At 38.7% G+C, this 21,536-nt stretch overlaps 1 protein-coding gene across 10 annotated transcripts in view; it reads right to left on the bottom strand.

Moving 5' to 3' along the window:
- Window positions 1-21,536, bottom strand: part of PER2 (period circadian regulator 2) — a 46,890-nt gene that overhangs the window by 13,362 nt on the left and 11,992 nt on the right. For all 10 annotated transcript variants that reach the window (XM_038145915.1, XM_038145920.1, XM_038145918.1 and 7 more), the window contains 12 exons: window positions 15,667-16,153; window positions 14,854-14,922; window positions 11,618-11,772; window positions 10,981-11,102; window positions 9,244-9,445; window positions 7,679-7,730; window positions 6,216-6,358; window positions 5,936-6,014; window positions 1,957-2,063; window positions 1,116-1,269; window positions 833-941; window positions 242-373 (listed from right to left, as the gene is read on the bottom strand). In XM_038145915.1, the coding sequence (XP_038001843.1) occupies window positions 242-373; window positions 833-941; window positions 1,116-1,269; window positions 1,957-2,063; window positions 5,936-6,014; window positions 6,216-6,358; window positions 7,679-7,730; window positions 9,244-9,445; window positions 10,981-11,102; window positions 11,618-11,772; window positions 14,854-14,922; window positions 15,667-15,938 (1,596 nt within the window). In that variant the 5' untranslated portion in view covers window positions 15,939-16,153. The remainder of the gene's footprint in view (window positions 1-241; window positions 374-832; window positions 942-1,115; window positions 1,270-1,956; window positions 2,064-5,935; window positions 6,015-6,215; window positions 6,359-7,678; window positions 7,731-9,243; window positions 9,446-10,980; window positions 11,103-11,617; window positions 11,773-14,853; window positions 14,923-15,666; window positions 16,154-21,536) is intronic.

Genomic DNA, 21,536 nt, shown 5'->3' with positions numbered 1-21,536 from the left:
GTGAACACACTGTACAGGTTTAATTTCATGTCAGTAACTGTGCTTCAGTACCCTGAGGCTTCATCTACCAGAAATGCTTATTCCCTCAGACAAAAGGGTTTTTCTATATTAAACAAAGAAAGATGGCATTTTCTTTATCCTTTCTCCTATTTCTAATTTGAACACATTATTCTAAAAGTTAAAAATCCCCAATTAGTTTGTTTTGTGCCACATCCTTGAATGAGAAAAATCAAAAACCTACTGGTTTATCCTTATGAGTGTCTTCATTATTATTTCCCGTGCTGTCACTGGAGGATGCCACACTCATCAAGTGCTCATGTGAACCATTGCTACCTAGACTTCCATAGCCACTGGATCCACTGTTGTGTACAGGCTGTTAAAACAACATTAAAAAATATATATATGTATGTATATATTGTATGTATGTATACACACACCCCCTCAGGACACCAGTAATTCCATGTCTGGAAAACAAATTTTATTTTCACTGGGTTTTTTGTTGCTTGGGGTTTTTTGCGTTGTTTTTTTTTCCTGGGCTTTTTGGTTTTGGTTTTTTTGTTTTGTTTTGGGGTGGGTTTTTTGTTTTTGTCGGTTTTTTCGGGGTTCTTTGGGGCTTCTTTTGTTTGTTTGTCTGGAGGACTCCATAACTACATGAAATTCTTAAGATATCGACTGAAGCTTTAACATACTTCAGTAAGTGGCGTGTGGTAATGGCGAGTGCAAGGAATTCACAGGATTGTAGCCAACAAGTCCAGTACAGCAGAAGCAGCTAAAGACAAAGAGCTCTCCCCAGCAGGATGAGAGCAGGGAAGGAGCACAGCCCGTGCTGTACCTGCAGGAGGAGCCGGTAGATCTGCTCCGTGATCTCCTGAACGCTGGGGTGCAGGATTCTGTCCTCTGTGTAGTTGGGAGCAGCAAAGACATCTTCATTTAAGGGACCCCTGCACAAACCAAACACACCAGCTCACTGCAAATGCAAGTATTTCAGCCACAGAGACCAGTTTCAATTTATCACCTACATATCCTACACAGAATTCAATGCTTACTCTGTTCCTTCATCTTAAGGATCTCTATGTAAACCTGAAGGAAGGGAAAACAAAAACATCCTGACTTACGTCCTAACTTTGTGTCTTCCAATAATAAATGAAACTTTTCGACTCCAAGGGTTGATGAAACTGGACCAGCTGGTGTCCATGGTGATATAATCTCCATTCCTAGTGCAAAACCTGATTGGTGAATAGTCAAAAGGCTGCCCTCCATACTGAAGAACTGCAATGAAGGATTCAAACAGAAATTTCAGAATAATGTTTGCACAATTCCACGTAACGATTCAGGATTTTACAATGAACTGCACATTCATGGAGGGAATGGATATTCAATGTACTTCCTCTTTATGGAGGAAGATGACACTTGAGGGAACAAATACTGGGTACATTGATACATTTAGAAATACTGAGCTATCAGAACAAGCAGATCTTCATAATTTACTGGACTATGGTCAAGAGCATCACCTTTAGAATACAACAAACTAAAGAAGGCTGAAGAAGTGGCTTTATAAACTTTGCCAGAATGGCTCTTATTTTCTTCTCCACAAAATAAGAAAGAAGTTGTCATGTCTTATATGATATTCTATCACATCATTCTCATACTTTTTTTTATACTTTTTCACTCATTTCATGCATTTCATACTTTTATGTATGAAATATTCATTTATAGTCAATTCGTTTACAATAGATATGTATGCTTCTTAGGAAGTACAAAACTGAGTGATTTCTCATTTTCATGGATTTGCATAAAGAATCAAGTTGTCCAGTAAAAGATTCAGTATTTACTTGTGGGGAAAAAAAAATCAAAGTCACAATTAATTTTCTCCTACTACTTGTTGACATTTTCTAGTCATTATAATTAAGTTCAAGAAAAATATGTGTATTTCTGCCACAGTAAGAGGTTACATACTTTTTTTGTGAATTGCTAGCATTAAGGGTCTGTCATTTGGGTGAAGATGCACCAAGACTGGTGTTCCTATTAAATCCTGAGGTAGGTATCCCAACAGAGGGACTGCTCTGGAGAAAGAAAGACAAAGAAAACACAGTAAAAATCAAGTAGAATAAATATATATTTCATGTTTGAAATGTATTCATTTTAAGCTTTCTTTGCTGCTTTTCCTGTGAAGAGAATGAATAATTTTAAGTTTACATTAGGTGAAAAAGCAGTGCCCAGTTAACAACAGTCACACACTCAGGGCAAGGGAGGCTTTGTTAGTTTGTGGGGTGGTGGTTAGACCAAATCAAGAGTCTGCTACAGCAGTTCTGTCTTTTCTTTGCTGCCTAACTTTAGAGGATAAATACTTACCCCAGTTTTAAAAGAGCATTAATGAAGTTTAATCTTGTAAAACTCTCATGAAGGTAAATAGTACCCCAATCCCTTGGCTGGGAGCCATGGCTAAGGATCACAGGATTACCACAGCTGAACTAGCACCAGGGGAGCTGACTAGCACTCAAGACAACTTTCTCACAGGCAGGTGAAGAGTTCAGCTCAGAGGAGCTGCAAGGGAGCAAGCTTATTAACTAGAGAATTAAAAGCAATGGTACTGAATTCCTGCACGTTATCCATGACCACTTCTAGTGATGTGAAAAACTAAGTTATGTGACAAAATAATTTTTATTGATCACTTCAAGCGTTTGCATTAAGGATGAAGAGTGAAAATTCACAAATACCACTCTGCACCTTACCCTGAAGGTTCACCAAAAAAAATGTACTAAGTCAACACTACTCAGTGACGTTGAAGTTGCCAGATGCCAGCAAGTCCTCTTGTAAGCTCAAAATGCTGTACATCTTCCCCCAGCCCCACTCACTGCCAAAGGCCCAGGGGCAGGGAGATATGAGAGTATCTGAAGAGCTTTAATGAAGACCTCAGCCCCAGTGCACCAGACAGGGGATCTGTCAGGCAGGAACTCAAAAGCATTATGCAGCAAATGCCTTCCACACTGCACTTCCAGCAACCCCCTGGAATTACATCAGCTCTTCAAAACATCAAACGTACCCTTCCAGCAAAGAGGCTGAGAGGGGAAAGTGGACAGCAACTAATGCCTTATTATCAAAGCAATTAGTTTAATAATCGGCCTTAAAAGCTTGCAGATGAACTAAAGCAACAGAGCAGAAACTGGCATGGAACTCACACCAAACCAGATCACTCTGATACACTGACATTTAGAAGTGCTGCCAAGTTCAAAGCACATGAGAAAAGTTGTGCTGCTAGAGGACTTTAAAATCTCAGTCAACTCCAAACAACTTCAGCCAAGGCTTCATCAAATAACACCATAAGAAGGTTTAGTTCAGCACTGCTCCTGTTTGCCACCTGCTTCATGAAAGTCAGGGATCTAGAATGTGAGACTGAGCTGGCCTTGCCTGCTCTGATGAAAAGGAAACTAAAAGATGATCCAGGAGCTTCCCACACTGCTGGAAAGAGGAGTTACAAAAATGGAGTTAAATTTTCTTGATGGTGCCAGACAATAAAACTACGGGCAATGGTCCCAGTCTGGAGTCTGGAAAGCTGATGCTGGATGTTAGGAAAAGGTTTTTAACAGAGCAGTGCAACACAGGACGTTTCCCATACAGATTGTGTCATCTCTGTCTCTGCAGGTTTTCAGGCATTATTGAGACAAGGCCACAGCTGACCTTAGCCAGGACTGGGCAAGGTTTCATTTCAAGCAAAAGGATGGAACCAAGGCCTCCAGCAGTCCCTTCCAACCAGCCCTTCTGTGCTCATATAATGCTGTATTTGAGAATGATATCTTGGCATCATTATGCTTCCTCATAATGAATAACTCATCAAAATTCAGAGGTTAAGTTAATAAATTAATTTTACGAATGCAAATACACGTGTGGCATTAGAATGGCTGATGAGGAGATGCTGCCAAGTTTAGTTTGTGTTTTATAGCATGACATTTAAAGTGCCAAAAAACATTAATAAGAAGTCTCTTTATTTTACTATTGTAAGTTACACACAAAACTGGTTTAAATTAATTTACAAAGATCATTCCACTATCAACTACTTACACCCATTAAATGCATGAAGTATCAAATATATAAAGACATACATATAGGAATGATCCATTTAATTTCAAGAAAATATTTATTTTTACTTAACATACTCTGTGCAGAGATCGACCTGCAGAGTTCAGAGAGATATGCATTTTTCCAGCCCATGAACATGAACTGATTACAGAAATTAACTTTATGCAAGTCAAGCAACGGTTTCAGAGTTATGTTATGAACAACACTCAGTCAACAGCAGGTGCTCAGTTGCACATTTTTAAATATTAAGACTCTGCTTTCTCTAAGAATCTCTTGCTTTATGTATTTCACCAAACCCTGGAGAGCTTAAGAGTAACAAAGTGCCTATGCATGTCTTGGTAAACATTTATTGGGCTGCCAATGCTCTCAGGAATTTAATAATTAAAAGCAAAATCAACTACACAACCACAAGAACAGAAATAAATGACACAAAGTCCTAATTTCAGACCAAGATGTAATCAACCCTCACTGGAAGTGTTAGAAAATGCTATTTGAGAACAAGTGGTAACATCAAACTAACAGGAAAGAAGCTTCTATAGGATTCACAAGGAAGGATTTACTGGACTTGCTCCACTTAAGCCCAAGAATAAGGGCAAGGCTCTCCACTCAGCAATTTTGGTATTTGTGTTAAATGACTGCTGGAGATCACTGAGCTGTGAATGCACAGAGGAACAGAAGCTTTGCACTGTGCCCTCAGCCTCCTCGTAAAGATAAACCCACTCTGCAGCTGGCTTGAAGCATGAGTGGAAATGAAGGAGAGAGAAAAATCCATGAAGAAGACAGACCTACAGTGGATTAAGTAGTTCTTTTATCACCTTGAGCTGTTTAGAGGGACTGTATAAACCACAGCAGGGAAAAACAGTTAGTCAGCATTACACTGTCTATCCTACAGGAACTCAGCCACAACATCTGCCTCTCCACAGGTAAAACTGTCTCAGAAGTCAAGCAATGTTTTTATCCATGAGCTGGCCAAGGGGATGGAGAGCACCCTCCATCAGTTTGCAGACAACAGCAAACTGGGTGAGAGCTGATTCTCCCAGGGAATAACTGACAGGACAAGAGGAAATGGCCTCAGGGCAGGTTTAGACTAGCTATTAGGAAATATTTCTTCATGGAAAGGGCTGTCAAGGAACCTGCTGCCCACAGGAGGGGTGCAGTCACCATCCCCAGAGGTATTGAAAAATGCGCAGATGAGGCATTTAGGGACAGGGCTTAGTGCTGGACTTGATGATCTTAGAGGTCTTTTGCAATCTAAATGATTCTATGAAAAGCTTGGTTTAGACCTCAGTTCCTAAGTCTTGGTATTTACATTAAGATCACAGGTGGCATTTTTGTTTCTAATTTAGAATGTAAATACTTACTCTAACCAGCTTTTATGACCGTCAAAGCAATTTGAAGTCTTCAGCCAGTGTAATTTGAACTGGCTTTATATATATTTTTTTTGAAAGATCTAATATTGCCTTGAAAAGCTGTACCTCTAGTTGAACCTAAGCCAGCAGAGAGCAACAGCAGCATATCTGCTGAATCAAACTCAAAAAACCAAAAATGCCGCACCTAAATGTCTCATACAGGTAATAACTGCAGCACAGGAATTCTTTTGAACATGGGTTCATTGATTGAACTTATGTCCAGAATTTCCCAAGAGGGAAGGAAAGTGGAAGAACAAGTTGTTAGCAGGCACTTAAATACCAGTGTAATGCTCTCATGCACAGTGAAAATGGGGGGATGTGCTTTTCTTAGGTTAAACACCCTTCAGTAGTTGCATAATTTTTAATCCCATATAGACACCTTAAATCCTGCAAAGATATTGGATAGCTTTTGCTCATCAATAAATTTTAAAATAATGTTTGTAAGTTACCTTTCATCTACATCCTGAAACAAACAGGTCGGTGTGTGCGTAGTTGTAAAAATCCTTTTGTCAGGAGGAATTCTGGGTGCTGAGAGAAAAATAAAAGCATATTAGCAACTGGGGGTTTTGCATATATAGTACTTCAAGCTGCCAGTCCAAAATTCTGAACAAGAGCATACAGGAAAGCAGCAAGGACAGAGAACAGAAACAATTCTCTTTCACTTGATTAAAGCTTGAACACATCTTACTTTTAGGAAAGCAAGCAAGTCTTTGTGCACTCAAGGATTACCTTCATAACCAGAATGGACTTTTTCTGCAAGCAACACACAGCAAAGCTGGTCTTCTGCTATTTCTGGATCTTGCACTTTGATAAGGTAGGGAGTCATCCGGAATGGGTGATAGCAAATCTCATTTTCCCGCTCCTTTCCCGCACTAATAATTAAAGAGAGTTAATTATTTCAACAGATTCATCTTACCCTGAATACAATTTTAATTTAGCCATTGTATTTCCCTCATGACACAAGAACTGCATGATAGCTACTAAAATAGCACCCAAGATCTTAGCTTGATTTTTTTTTCTTTTGGTGGAAGATAACCTAATTCTAATGGCATCCTTTGCATACCAACTTCCATAAAGATTGTGCTGCTCTCTCTACTGCCTGAAACAATGTCCACAACAGCATTACATGGAAGTCTGATAAAAAACCCAGCTCACACAATACACTAAGTTACTTTGTTGTCCTTCAGAGGGATGGATTTACAGGGCTTTTTTATGAAGCTGCTATATCCCCTGAGTTAACACAAAGGTCATCTTTTAATCAATATTTATTCCAGTTTAGAAGCAGTGAAGACTCACTATCTAATAACAGGTGTTTGCTTAACCAGAATGCAAACAGAGTAATGAAAACAACAACCATTTACACAGTGACAAAAGAAGAATCAGTTGTAATAAGTTTATAACAGCAGAGCTAAATAAAAGTAAAGCTTCTGAAACCAGTGTTAGTTGGACAAAAAACCTCCAGTAACACCAGCAGTACTTCCAAAGTACATCCAATGCAACACTCTGGAGCTCTGCATTACCTCCAATTCATTTCAAGTTTATTCATACCTCGATAATAAGTATTTATTTACTCCAGAAGTAATTAAGTAATTCGATCCACTATTTTTGCTTCAGAAATGCTGCCAGAGAGGCAGTAAGCATCAAGAAATCAAAGTGCACAAGAAAGAACATGAACTAAGTTGCCAGCTCTTCCTAAATAAATAAACAAAACCCCAAAACTAAAAAGGAGTGAGGAAAAGAAGGAAGAAAAGCAAACCAAAGATTTGTGTCCTCTATTAACTAGAAGACAAAAGAGACAAGTCAAGTAACCCTTGAGTATCTTCCTAGGGGATACCTGAGATAAATTTGAGCCATTGGTTTTTTAGAATGGAGACTGAAGCAGGTGCTGAACACTTCTATTTACATGACCCAAAGGCTTTCCAGAGCAGGAGGAGATGCTGTACCACCTTCCTTTATGGCACAAAGATCAATACTCACAGGGATTAACTTCCAAGATGGGACTTCCTGAAATCAGTTCAGTTTGCTCTGTAGCTGCTACAGTTAATCAACTCAAGGATGTGCATATGTTTTGCTTTACCATCACAATATGGAAAAGCACAAAATGTTCAAACCATATGGTTCTTACAAAAGTCAAATACTTATGTAATGCTTGGTTTCATAACACAACACTAAGCTTCACAATATTGTCTTACCTGATGCGACAGAAAAACGATTTCTCTTCCATGCAATCCTGGGTGGAAGACTCTAGAAATATTAAGCATATTTCATAACAAGTTACAAATTAGTAGAAGATGATGATATTTAGTGTAAGAATTTTTCCTTAGGTAATACATTTTTTTGAAGTTTAAGTTTTCCCTGAAGTCTCCGTATGTATTGGTTAAACAATGTACATCATAAGCAACTAAATCTGAACATCACTCAGATTCTGAGGCTGGCGTGTGAATCACAGCTCCTTGTTTATCAAGTCTTTTTCTTAAACATATCTAAACAGCTCTCCAGTTTGAGCTGCTTACTCCTATCAACATTTTCACAGTACTTTATACCAATGACCAAAAATGTCTGGTTACCTAGGATCCCAAATCTGACTACCACATACAATTCCTAGCACCCCTCTTCTCTCTTTTTCTTGAAGACTTCTTCTCATGTTTTCAGCTTATTTCCCACCTCTTCCAGAGTAGCCGCACACTGATTACCAAGGGAAGCTCTGGCCTTTCAAAGGCTTCCAGTGCACAATATTTTGGATATTATATTGTTTGGCAACTAATACCTGAGAGTGGGCACACTTCTACTTACTGCATTTTTTAAATTTGAAGCTGTACACAAACATAATAAAGCTACAGAAGATGTTTCAAGCAAGCAAAACCAAAAAAACTCCTGCCTAACAGAGTAATTAGGATTATGCCTCATTTACCACTGACCCTGTTTTGAACCACAGGTTGCACTGGAGACCTCACAAGGTCCCTTTTGACCTGCTTTATGCATGCATTGCTTAGCACATGTTCACTGCTGATTGTTTTTTCAGATTAAATACGGTTCACACCCTGGCTTTACTTCACAGATTTAGTATGCAATGGATTGGAATTTCAAACATTTAGAGCAGACCTTGAATTTCAAGTGTTTAGTTGAAACAGTTGGCAGATATTTCTCAATTACTAACAGCTGCAGGTACATGAGTAAAACAATCCTACCACAAACAAATATCAAGTGCCCTGAGACATCTGATCCTTCACCATTAATTATGCCTAATATAATTTTTCTAAGGCTAGAAGAGAGCTGTGATTACATTTGGTGAGTGCACAGTGATGACAGCTGAAATACCTTTTTCTACACCATAATCAAGGTGTCCAGTATTCAAATAATAATCATTTTAAAAGGAAGGAGACAGAATATTGTCCCCTCTACACATGAGGAAGAGAAAATGTGAAGAAAAATTGTTTTCATTTGATTGCTAGTTCAAGTGGAAAGTAAATTCACCATTCAGCATGAATTCCTACTTTGTTTTCATTCATCATCTGGCTGAAAGAGGAATAACAACTGATAAATAATGACATTGAGAAGACTTTTAACCAAGAGACAAGTCTTGCTGATTTATAGAACAGATTTGTACACCTAGTGTTGCTCAGAGGTGCTCTAATAATGCCCCTGTGCTACACCCTCAAGAAGTGATGGGGAAGGATGGGAGGACATTCAAAACCAGTATTTGCATTTGTGTGACTGCAAGAAGGTCAGACAAGTATCTGCTGTTGAGCCCACTCACCAGCTCTATTGCAAATGTTCCATGATGGTAATCTGTATGGGGTGGTAGAAGTATAGAACACACTGACATCCTGAGGTGCCAAGAACTCCACAAATTTGGCATTTTTAAAATAGCCCCTCTTGCAGCGGAGAATAGAAGCAGCTTGATCAGAGATGTATAAAATTTTCCCAGTTATCAAAGAAACAGCTACAGCAAACATATCCTAAAAACAAAAATCTCAAATTATTTAGACCGTTTGAAACATTTCTCAGTGCAGCGTGTATTTCTGAGAAAAATATTTAAGATATAAAAAACATCAGTAAGTTCAAAATGAGAATTAAGGAAATTTAATTTTATTACAGATGTCATTCAACACAACAAATCTGCTCATCAAGTAGACAGACAGACAGAATATTTTTCAATTATGTATTAATAATAATACACTACTATTTACTGGGTTACAAGTCCTAAATATCATTGTCTACAGTTCTGTGATGCAGAATGAATTTACAAATTAAGAATTAATGACCTTCTAGTTATATAACTTCACATTTTCCCTGTGCTTGTTACAGACATGATTTACATGTCTGAAATTCAGGCATTTTTGAAAGGCTGTTTGTGTTAGCTGGCCCATCCACAGAAAGTGAAAAAGGGCTCTAAACCACTTGGTAAAAGATAATGAGTACACAGGTGGGAAGAAGTCCCACACACTTCTATTGTTTCTCTTCCTGCCACAGAGGAGCTCTCTGCGTCACAACCTTTAGTGCTGCACTCACAAACACTGCACAGGAACTGAAGAGCTGCCAGCACAACACTGCTTTCACAAACAGATATTCACATTAATTGAACAATGTTTGTGATATTTGGCTGAATTTCTCAGTTGTACTCTACACTTCCCATTTATTTCACTTTGTGGGCAGCCTTCACTATTCACAGATTCAACAAAACCCACCTACTTCAAGCTATGGAACATCCCCCACCATGCTCTTGTTTTAGAGAACTCAGACTTCATATATTCAAACAGAGGCTGCAGCTCAAAACAATAGTAGAAGGTAGTCTGATACATTTAGATGCCATTGTTTTTTGAAGACTCCATAACTTATTGCTAAAATACTAGTAATATGGAAATAAATATAATTTAAAAAATCATTCAGGTTATCATTTCACAGCTAGAACCACAGTGATGGCCCTAGCTGTTCTTGTCTCTATGAGAACACAGCATCACTGGACCCCACAGAAAGCCTGTACCAGTTGCAAAGACCAGACAAATCCCACAGAAAGGACAAAGTGATTCCAATACTTTTGTCACTCTTCAGTCACACTAACACAAAACTGTGAAACAAATAACCCCTAGTTATAAGAATAAGCTGAAGTGCTTCACTGTGTGCCTCGACCAACATTTGGAAAAAGTTAACTCTCCAACTTTTGCAATTGCACTGAAATGAAGCCTAAAGATGTGTCTCAGTGCTTTGTATCACATGAACATAGAGATGTGCCACACCACCACCTCCAGGCACAAGGTACAATTCAGAGGATCAGGTAGTTCCAGCTTCTTATTTCCCACCTAACCAAGAGAAACAAGTTTGCAAAGTCTGAAAAGGTTCAGAGTTTCTTAACATCCCCTTAGGGGCAAAAGGCAGCTTCTTAAGCTTTGTGGCCTAGCTACCAACCCTTCCCTTGTGAGAAGGAGATATGCCTGAGAACCCAGTTCCAGGAAACATTTGCAATACACACTGAGACTCAGGGCACCACACTCACCGCATTTTTCATGATGTATTCTGAGGTTATAGTCTCCACTTCTTCCACTGTGTAAGATGATACATTGAGACCAGCAGGTTGGGATTCATTAATCATCAACAACTGGTAATATTCCTCATTGGCTACAAGAGAACAACAAACAATTTACAATCAAGATTATCAATAAACACCCAGCCCAGAAGCAGTAAAAGGCAAAAATATTTTTTGGCATAAATGCAGAAGTTGTGAAGCTGGCAGTTGGGAAATCTAGGCACTCTTCCAAATACATCATTTTCTCTGGTAGAGCTTCCTCATCAGTAACTCAAACAAAAGCACACATCTTAATCTACCCATATATGAATGGTCATGTATTGTAGTCTGACAGTTCAAACAGTAGGAAACTGTAAACTGTTTTCAAATCAATTTTCTAACTCAACCAAACAGCAGTAAAACATCAAGCCTCTAGAGAGCTGCTTCAACTCTCAAAGGAACAAAAGTTAACAAAGCAAACAAATAGGAACAACATGAAAATACCTGGTTAGAAAGGTTTTCAGCCATAGTACAGTTCTCTTTGTAGAGCTATGCTTATTTAAACTCCTATTTTGAAAGTTTACTTCAGCCAAGTTGGCATTATCTAGGCAGTATCACACTTTATTACCTTTAACTTGTTTAATGCTTTTAAGGGCATATTTCAACGTTGTTAGGACACTGGATTTGCCTTTGACTCTCTTCTCAGAAGGAAGGTGAGCTTTCAGCTCCTGCAGTGTTTTCAGCAATTCCTTTTGTGTTTTGGCTTTAGTGGACTGCTCACTACTGTAAGATGAAAAACAAAGAATGCTTGAAGTGACACATCATCCTCAGAGAAGCCCAAACGTACCCCAGCACTTGTCACCCACATCAATTTTTATCACTAGCCTCCTTAACTTTGCCAGTACTCACTCAGTATCAGGTTCCAGAACTTAAGGAAATTTTTATGTGACCATTTAAAGTGAAAGATTTACCAGCACCTGGAATGTAACTGTAAAATAGACTCTGCATGTGCAACAGTACATATGCCCAAGCACCACAGAATTTATTTTTTTTTTCTTTGCCACAGTCCCCCTTCCTCCCTTTTTAGTGGTATTTTCCTTAGCTCCTTTCAAATCAAACTCAGAAATATTCATGGACTTCAAAGGAGAGAAGCAGGAGGTCCATTCAAGTCTTCACCTCCTGTTCAAGCAGGTTCTCTTAAGAAAGGTCCCTGAAAAGGGAATGGCAGTGGGAGAGCATCAAGTTAACAGAACAAATGAGAAATCCTTTGAATAACGTATCCCATCTAAGCATGGCAACACATTAAATAAGATGAGGAAACTCTGACTAAATTTCTAAGGACAAGAATCAGAGGAGGCTGGAGACAGAAGCTGCATTCACAGGCCTCAGGTGCATGTTCAGAAGAGCTGTCTCAGTGGAGAAGGACAAACTACAGAGACTATCATTGCCAATATCAGAAAGTGATCACCTTCCTTTCCAGTTCCTGGGATCTCTCTCCACTATTGAGAGGTGCTGATATAGTCACAAAGGAAGAGATAAGGAGGTGAGGGAAGTGAGAGGGTAGCAAAGAAGGATGGCAGATGGATAGGAAGGAGTTAAAATGATAAATCACCTTGCCTTCTGCATTGGAGATTTTAAAAGCTGGTCATTCACAATGATCAAGAGGATTATACAGCTGTTCTTAGATCTTCCTGAAATTTTTTTCCCTTCCAAAGGGAAGTCTTTTCTTAACACCTGATTGTTATGGCTGGCAATCTGTATGAAGTTACCCTGGGCACCGCTGTGGAAACAATAGTCCTGGCAACTGCACTGCCTGACTGAAGTGGCCAGAAAAGCAGTTTCAGCTGTCAAGTAATTTTCAAGAGGATTTGTGAGCATTTTTTTGAGAAGTTTTAAGAGCTTGAAAAGGTAGATAAATCATCTGACAAGTGTTGGGTGTATTTCACCAAAAATGCTTGCAAAGGGACAAAGCTGTACTGGAGAATACACATTGTCCTTGCTTCCATCACAATGCACTGTGAGACACACAGCGTTCATTTACTCACTGGTCATTTTGTACCAAGAAATAATGGCAAGGGATCAAACAAAAGACTGCAGCACTCCCTTGGGAAACATGATGTTCATGCTGTGTATTAAAATCACGTGTACAACGTGGCTTGACAGCTCGGACTGCTGCAATCAAACAGGGCTTTGTTAACAGAGTTCCATAGAAGAACCCTTCATGCTGGCAGTAGGGAAAAAGAGAAATGAAAGATTATGAAATAACTGAGCATACTGCTGGTTTGTACTCTCAGAGGACAGACTGCTTCATGAGAGTGGTCAGATTCTTCTGCAAGGAAAAAAAACCCTTTCCAAATTAGCCTACAGCAGCAGCAAATACAGAAGATGGACAATCTTAGAAAATAAGTTACACAACTCCAGAATGTTTTTTCCAGAGAGCAGTAGCATCAGGCACAACAGGCAGCCACAGGGAAGGTGTGACTTGCAGAGGACAGAATAAGCAAGTTTATAAAGACAGGAGCTTTTCATTTTGCTTTTTGTGGACAGCAAATTGGAAAGGTACCTACAGATATTAAACTAGAGTTGTTGGCTGGCACTGATACTGAATGCAAACCCTGGTAGTCTGAATCAAAATTAAGCCGACAAAGGTAAGTAGTTTATCAGACTGCTTCAGTCTTCTCTTTGAAGATCATTCTCTAGATATTTTCAGTCTCCCATTCCCAAACGATCAGATTTTGCTCTGTAATCCTCTAGCACAGTGTCTCATGGCTGGGGAGAACACACTACCACCTGGATTCTTAATTATTTCTGAGCAGAGAGCTATTAATGAAATTTAAAATTGAAGCACCAAAAAAACTGTAGTAACTAAACCCCTCCAAAACTTCACAGTGAAGAAAACTAACTCAATGGGAAACAAAGATTAAGAAATGCCTTTGGTTCACTCTTTTACACTAAGCAACATAAACCTGGGATCACAATTTCCAGTTGAAAATACAGCATGAAACAAAATCTCCAGGTGCATGCAAGGCAGACACAGAAAATATGTTGAACACCCAAACACACACCAAATGATGCATTGGAATAATTTGAATTTGCCACTTGTCGAGGAACTGCATCAGGTAGGAACACATTCAGGTAGGCAGGTCTTAGATATGGATCGTAACATCAACATGCTCTAGCTAGATATCTTTGATCTGCTCAGGACCAGGCTTTGATCTCCTGATCTGACTTAAAAGTTGACTTAAAAAAACAAGTGCAGCAGGGTACTCTGAAGTGTCTAAATATGAGCCTTCAAGCTACCAGGCTCTTCAAGGCTATCAGGGACAAAAGCAGAGTTCATACAGGGGGATTCATTCCTGCAGCTGGGGTTTGTGTATCATTTATTCTTACACCCTGGGGCCTTGAATCCCAGAAAATGGAACACAGGAGAGGCAGGTGATACAGCTGCTGGACCCCAGGAATAACCCAGCTCAATGGTGAATTCTGATGTTAACACACCAACGAGTTCAGACTAAATTCTGAAGAGAAAAAAAAAATTCAAAGCTACAAAACCCCACCATAACTAAAGCAATATTCAAACGGACCCACAATAAACCAAAATTACAGAATTAGCAAGAAAATCAAAACAAAGTAACACAAACTCAAAGGTTACCACACAACTCGCACAGAACAGCAACAAAAGGCTCTAATTTAATCAAGTGGTTAATATGAGATGCTGCTGATTATGGACAGGAAGTAATCAAAGACAGGATTTCTTATGTAGTCATCCAGGTTGAGGCAAAACAAAACAAAAAACCAAAATATGACATTATTTAGTTTTCAGCATTTAGCACATTACTGAAAAATATATGCCCATTAATTTACCTGCATCCACTGCTGGACTGATTGTGTTCAGAGTTTGCAATCATCAGACTAAATGCATTTGAGCTTGAACTAGAATAAGGAGAAGAGAAAAGGATTAATATTTGAAAACCTAACAAAAACCATTTTGTTCATTGTAAGTTTTTATTTTCTTATTAATGACTGACTACCTCAAAAAAAACCCAAAACCAACCAAAAACAAAACAAAACAAACACCCAAAAAACCCACAAAAGAAAAAACCCCCAACACAAAAACCCCAAAACGCCAACTCCAAATTTTAGAAGCTTCTGCATGGTACAACAAATGGGCACTAAAGCTGTAACCATTTATCTAAGCAGCACAGAACAGCTTGAGTGGGAAAGGACCCGTAAGGATCACTGAGTCCCAACACCCTGGTCCTCACAGGACTACTAGAGAGGTGGTTCTTAACATAGCTCTGCTCTGTCCAGCAAGCTATTTCTGAAAGGATTCAAACAGCACGGTTGCAGCCTCACACATAAGAATTAATGGACAGGTTTTGATATACAATTACAGAAGTTGGTTTACAGGAAAATAAATAAATAAGGCAAGTTAAACACTCGATGAGAAGAAAGATGCAAATTATGCTGGCAATGCAAACACCAACACCAGAGACCTGTTCTTTAAGAATTATACTACATAATTTACACCACATGAGAGTACAACTCAAGTAGCACACTCAGCTCCCTGCTGAAGAGGCTTTATATCTTAGTTATTATTCAGAAATATTGATTCAAATGGAAAAAAGTCTTTAGGGGCAAAAATAAAAGTGAAATGTATTTAATAATAGCTACTACCTTTTATGACAGTCTGAAGATTCCATGAGCATTGCTGAATCCTTCCCATTTTCATCAGATTCATGACCATGAGAATCATGCCCACTTGAATAGTTTTCATTTGTGTCATTCCCACTGGAGTCATTTCCACTGGAATCGTTTCCACTGGAGCCACTGCTCATTTCGATATCTTCCTGAAGAACTTCATGAGAGTGTTCAGGCTTTGCTTGAATTTCTGAGTCTTCAGCTATCATCTGGCTGTGGTCACTTGGAAGTCCAGAATAGTCACTCATCTTGAGCTGCTCTTTTAAGAAGGACAGAGAAAGGTTTCCACTGATGCCAGGCTGCTGCTCAGGGTTCTGCTCCTCAGTGCCAGAGGAGAACCCCCAAAACTTGACAGAGTTCGTGGGACACTCATCAGAAACACTGCCAAGACCAAGAGCAAATCAAGCCATATTCAGAATTTTCCCTCTGTATAACCTCTGTTTGGAAGTACAGATGCACAAATCTGGGGAGGAAGGGAAGGAAGAAAAAAAAATTATTTTCTTGTTTGCCTTGCTGACAAACTGGAATTTGCACTGACTGAAGAAAGTAAAAAATGACATGCACTGTTAATTTATTCAGCATTTGCATGGTGAAATGTTTCCGTTAAATTGAAAAAATCTCACAATGTTTTAACATGAAACAGGTATTTATTTTTTACTAAAACCCCACACACAAGAAAGAAGAGTTGAATGGAAACATGGAAAAACTCCTTAAAAGTTCACATATTCTCTTGTTTTCTATTTTCTTACTTAATACTTGTCAGTATTGCTACCTAGATTTGGATTATTTCAATTTTCAGTTGAACCATTCCACTGCCTTTCAGTTTACCTTGATAAAGTAAAAAAACCCTATTCAAACATCAGAGGTTTATTTGTTTATTTGGTTCGGAGGCAATTTGGGTTGGTCTCCTGTTTTATATTGGGGTTTGTTTTTGTTAAGATCAGTTGGGAAGCAACACTACTGTACTCTTCATTTCTTTCTTTATACAAAAGCCATGTAGGTGAGCAGACAGAACATACAGCAGGAACAGGGAAACTAAACACACAAACCCACCTAATCACCAGCACCAAAGATTCCAAGGCATGAATAACCCTGAGAAGAATTTTATCTACTAATTACCACTAATTTGGGGGGTATGATAAAAATTGCTTGGAAAAGTAAGGTTAAAACAAAAACCACTCCATATCCCTGCTTTTAAACCAAATTCTGATGCACCAGGCTCAAAAATCAGAGGGCATACAGAGGTGAGTCAAGGGCAGACCAATACTGAAGTATCATCAAAAGAGAAGTACTGGAGAGCAGTTCAACTTTCTCTATCTTTTTAAAAGATTGTATTTAATCTGACTCACATCCTCACCCATTTCAGCAACTCGGAGACAACAACAGTGTAAAATTATGAACTAAGATTCTTTGTTGAGAATCTCTGTTGTTTTCAAGACAACAGAACAATGTGTGTTCCTTCCTCTTTGTTTCTTTAAAATATTCACTATTACAATTATTAACTAATAAACCTTTGTCAGGAATAACAGTGAATAAAAAAAATTAACAATCAGGTTTTGTTAATATTAACTACAGCAGTTTTATCTTAAACACAAATAAATAAATGTTTGGGTATTTAAGAAAAGACTGTAATGGAAAACATTCACAATAATAATTTAAAACACACCACGATTCAACTCCCCTCAAAGCAACACCACATGGAAGCTATTTTCTTACCCTCCTAATTGATGTTTTTCCAGGCATTTTACATTTATTTTGCATGTTCCAGAAAACATTACTTGTCTCCTCATTTGGTCAAAATAATATGCAAGATATCTGCTTTCATTTAAAAGTATAGTTTAAGGACATTCACTTAAGCTATCAGTAATGGTATAAAGGTATTATTTTTTTTTTCCTTACAAGTTTATTCACAAGTGAATTATAGGCGAATTACAGGTGTATATAATTCACAAGTGAATTATATTATTATAGGTGATAATAGAAAAATGCCTTTCAGTGGAGTAAAATATACTTTTTCCTTCTGCAGGTATTCCCTTCAGGTATTTTAATGCAGCTGGAACAGACCTCCTGTGATGCTGCTGTATTGAACAGTATACCCAGGCACTGAATTACCCCTCAGGAGCTCTTGACAGTTTTTTCCTGGACTAAGGTTAACCACTTCTGTCTTGAAAATTACATAACCAGAGCATGCGATAAAAGATATTTACTCTGAGATGAAACTGTAGGATTATGTCACAATGGCACATTCTCTGGTGGCCAATGATTAACCGGGTCAGATAGTTCATCTCTGATCTAATCTCAGTGCCAGAAGGAGCTGACACTTCCCTTGCCCTCTGGGGACCCCGAGTGCAGCTCTGTGTGAGCCCAGGGCTGTCCAGCAGTGCCCAGGGCTGCAGGGGCACACGGCTGAGCTCAGCCAGCCTGGCTGGGTGTGACAGGGACCAAAAGCACCCTGAGAGCCAGCGTGGAACGCGGCACAGGAACTCCTGCGTGGACAAACCTCCTGGTACTGCACAGGGAGGAGTGCTCTATAAATGTGCCAGATTAAGCTCTTTTCTGACCCAGAGATGGGGCAACTGAGAGGCATTTTAAACACTTTTATTCCATTTTCAGTCTCATGAGAAGGGTGAGACAATACAGATGTTATAATTCACACCATCACAATCAGAAGTCAACTATTTCCTATTTCTTAATTACAACACACTGGAAGTGTTTCTTGGCCTATCAGCTTTAGTCACACCATGCTGTAAATGCCCTAAAGCCAATCATCTAAAATTACTTCTCATGAGTCCTACTACAATGCATCTTTGATAGCTCTATTTCTCTGAAGTATTTAGTATTATTTGCAAGGCCATCTCATAGGATGCTCTACAAATCCATTTCACACATAAGTGTGTTGATCCATCTGCACCCAGGGGATGCTCTTCCCACTGCTGTGTGAATCAGAGCACGCCTGCTGAAGTAACTGCAGCCACTCTCCAAAGCCATTTCCCAGCTGTCATTTATCCTGTCATTTCTCAGAGGACCCCAAGGTTGTAAAGCTCGATGGAGAGTTCCATGAGTGAAGGTAATTAACCCCATCACAATTCAAATGGAGCTTTAAGAAACAAGGCACTCACAGCATCACCTTAAAGGAGGCCTGAGTGTACAAATGTAAGGCAAGATCTACAATTTCTCATCCTATATTCTGTACCCAACTTCGGAGTTGCTTCCTGTTTTCCTGACAAAATGCTACTTAGAAAGAGCTTTAGATACATGAGAAAAAATACTGCCATAATCAAAACACCACTATATCTGTTAGGAAATGACATTTTCTTTAGATAGGGGAAAAGAGCTTTCACAAAACAAAAAACTTTAAAAAACCCAACTTTGGGCTGCTATATTTACTCCTATAAAGAAAACTATGTAAATCACGACTGAGAGGTTTAAAAGCATGAACTACCAAAGACAGACTCTCAGAATAGCCTTAAATTCTCTGAAGATTATTAGCCCAGTATAGCAGCAATGCAGTAAAATTGTGCTATTTATAGGAAGAGCAATGATTGTGCCACATTTTTCCTACTCTGATGTAAATATTTTGTGTTTTAGTCTTTAGGCACAAGAAACCTCTTCTCCTGAATTCTGATGCCAGAGAGGATTACATGAGCTGTAGTATTTCCAGCCATGAGAATTGTTCACAAATACTTTTTTTGACACCACCTTTCCTTGGAAAATTATTTTCCCAAAGTATTTTCTGTAATCTTTGGAAGTCTAAGAGGCAAGGAAAATGTGCCATAGCTAGCATGTAGAGTCTTACAGTTTGAAATTCTGAGTTGTTAAACCACTGGTGAGTAATTTTTTCCACCTCCAAATGTCATCTATTGTCTCATCTCCTCCCTTCTTTCCGTGACACCCAGGCTAGCTTCTGCCAAGTATTTGTAGGAAATTTCAGCAGCGTTTCCTTAGGTGGGAGAGACTTGTCCCCTAAATAAATAAATAAATCTGTATGCTATCCAATAACTTTTGAGGAATTTCCTGTAACCCCTGAAACAAGAGTTGATTGATTCAATGCCAGTCAAGCTTTTACAATTTTAAAAAACATTTTTAATTTGAGCAATGGGTACAAATTAAGAGAGTCACCAACATAAAAGAAATAGATACTGACCCTTAGGAGATACAATGTGAATTTTTTTCCTCTTGATACCTGGCAGAAATTGCTTCTTGTGTCAAGAAGCAATTCAGTCATGTTACTTCTGGCTCTAACTAACAACATGCCAGAACTTCTGCAGCTTTGTCCACACCTAATAACTGCATTATAGTGACTACAATTTGGATCACAAAGACAACCAAACCAGAAAAAACCAACCAAACAAACAAAGAGAGTATTTGAGTAATGAAGAAAACAAGTTTGTCATCTTTAAAGGTATGTTTCAAAAAGAACTGGCTCAGCTTGAGCTGGAATGGTTTTCTTAGGCAAGACTGGAAGATTAACGTCACTGAAAGACAGTCTCACACAAAATTTCTTCACTTTCAAAATCTCAAAAGCCTCAGTGCCAGAGGCACATACCAGAGAAGGAATACAGGAAGAGTAAAGAGGAAGGAACAAGAAAAATATTATGATAAACTTGCAAGAGCTTCTGAAGAAAGGGAAGCCTTTCTAAAACAAGAGTTTACCTCTTTGGGAGAATCCTGGTGGTTTTTTTAAATTTATAATGTGATGATAATATATGCCCTAACTTTGGAGACTTAGAAGAGACAGGAGTAACTGTGAAATAAGCTCAGACTGGCAATAACCATGCTCTGCAATTTAGGTAAGAAGTGATGCAGCTGGCCAGACTCACTCTGAGCAGAGAAAGGCCTTTAAGTGGAACATCTGCATGCAGACACCAGCACTGTGCGAACACTTCAGGAGCACAGACGGTCAGACAGCACAAAGAGATTAATTAGCTTTGAAACTAATCTCAGGGAAAATGACATAATAAATTGCACATATTCATCCTGCTCATATGCTTGAATAAATGCCCAATCACTAACCAAACAACACTGGAAGGCAAAAGCCTGCATGTTTTCCCAGTCTGAGGTTCTCTCTTGTTACCAGTTTGAGGAAGGTAATTACATCCCCTACCAAGTTCAGTAAGCATCTCAACATGGAAACACAGAGAGCTCTTTTAGGTTTGATATCGAAAGAAGCCAGGATTTTCTTTATTTTCTGCTCCACCTTCTAAACTTTTAAGGGATGTCTATTTTGACTCTATAAATAAAAACCTTTTAAAAATTAAACTGGCACCAGCTAAGCTTGATTTTACAGCAACTGGCTCACAAAAGCCCATTCTATTGCCTCTGGCAAAGACTAGAGCTCTCTAAGATTCTGATGCAGTGTGTGAAAGGCACCATAATTCCACTGAGCACTAAGGACAAATGCAGGCATTGATTTGCCAGGTTAGATATGCAGCAAAGGTCTTCTGGTTATTCATTACCTACAGTTGGTCCTTTATTCTGCAGTGAGACAAAGGAAACAGCCTGAACTTGAACATCACCAAAAAACCACATCAAAATACGTATGGACAAATGCTGAAAGAAGTAATTGAGCTTGTTTTTGAAAAACACCCTTAAGAAGGGTTGTAGAACACCAAGAAGGCAGATTTCTTCTGAAACAATAACTTTAAACACAAAAATCTTGTTTCAGCAGAAATCTGGTAATATTCAGAGAACATTTTTCCAGATTTCTTTTCACACAAAAATGATCATGTTTAGTATTGGCATATGAAGGATGAGAAACTAACAGTCCAGAGTCAAAATTATCCAACTGAAGAAATGAGTAAGAGGCAAACATCTCATGATGAGTCTAAATTCACAACTACCATCAA

This window comes from Motacilla alba, chromosome 9 (genome assembly GCF_015832195.1).
Source record: "Motacilla alba alba isolate MOTALB_02 chromosome 9, Motacilla_alba_V1.0_pri, whole genome shotgun sequence".
Lineage (NCBI taxonomy): Eukaryota > Metazoa > Chordata > Aves > Passeriformes > Motacillidae > Motacilla > Motacilla alba.
This window is presented reverse-complemented; position numbering and strand designations above follow the sequence as displayed.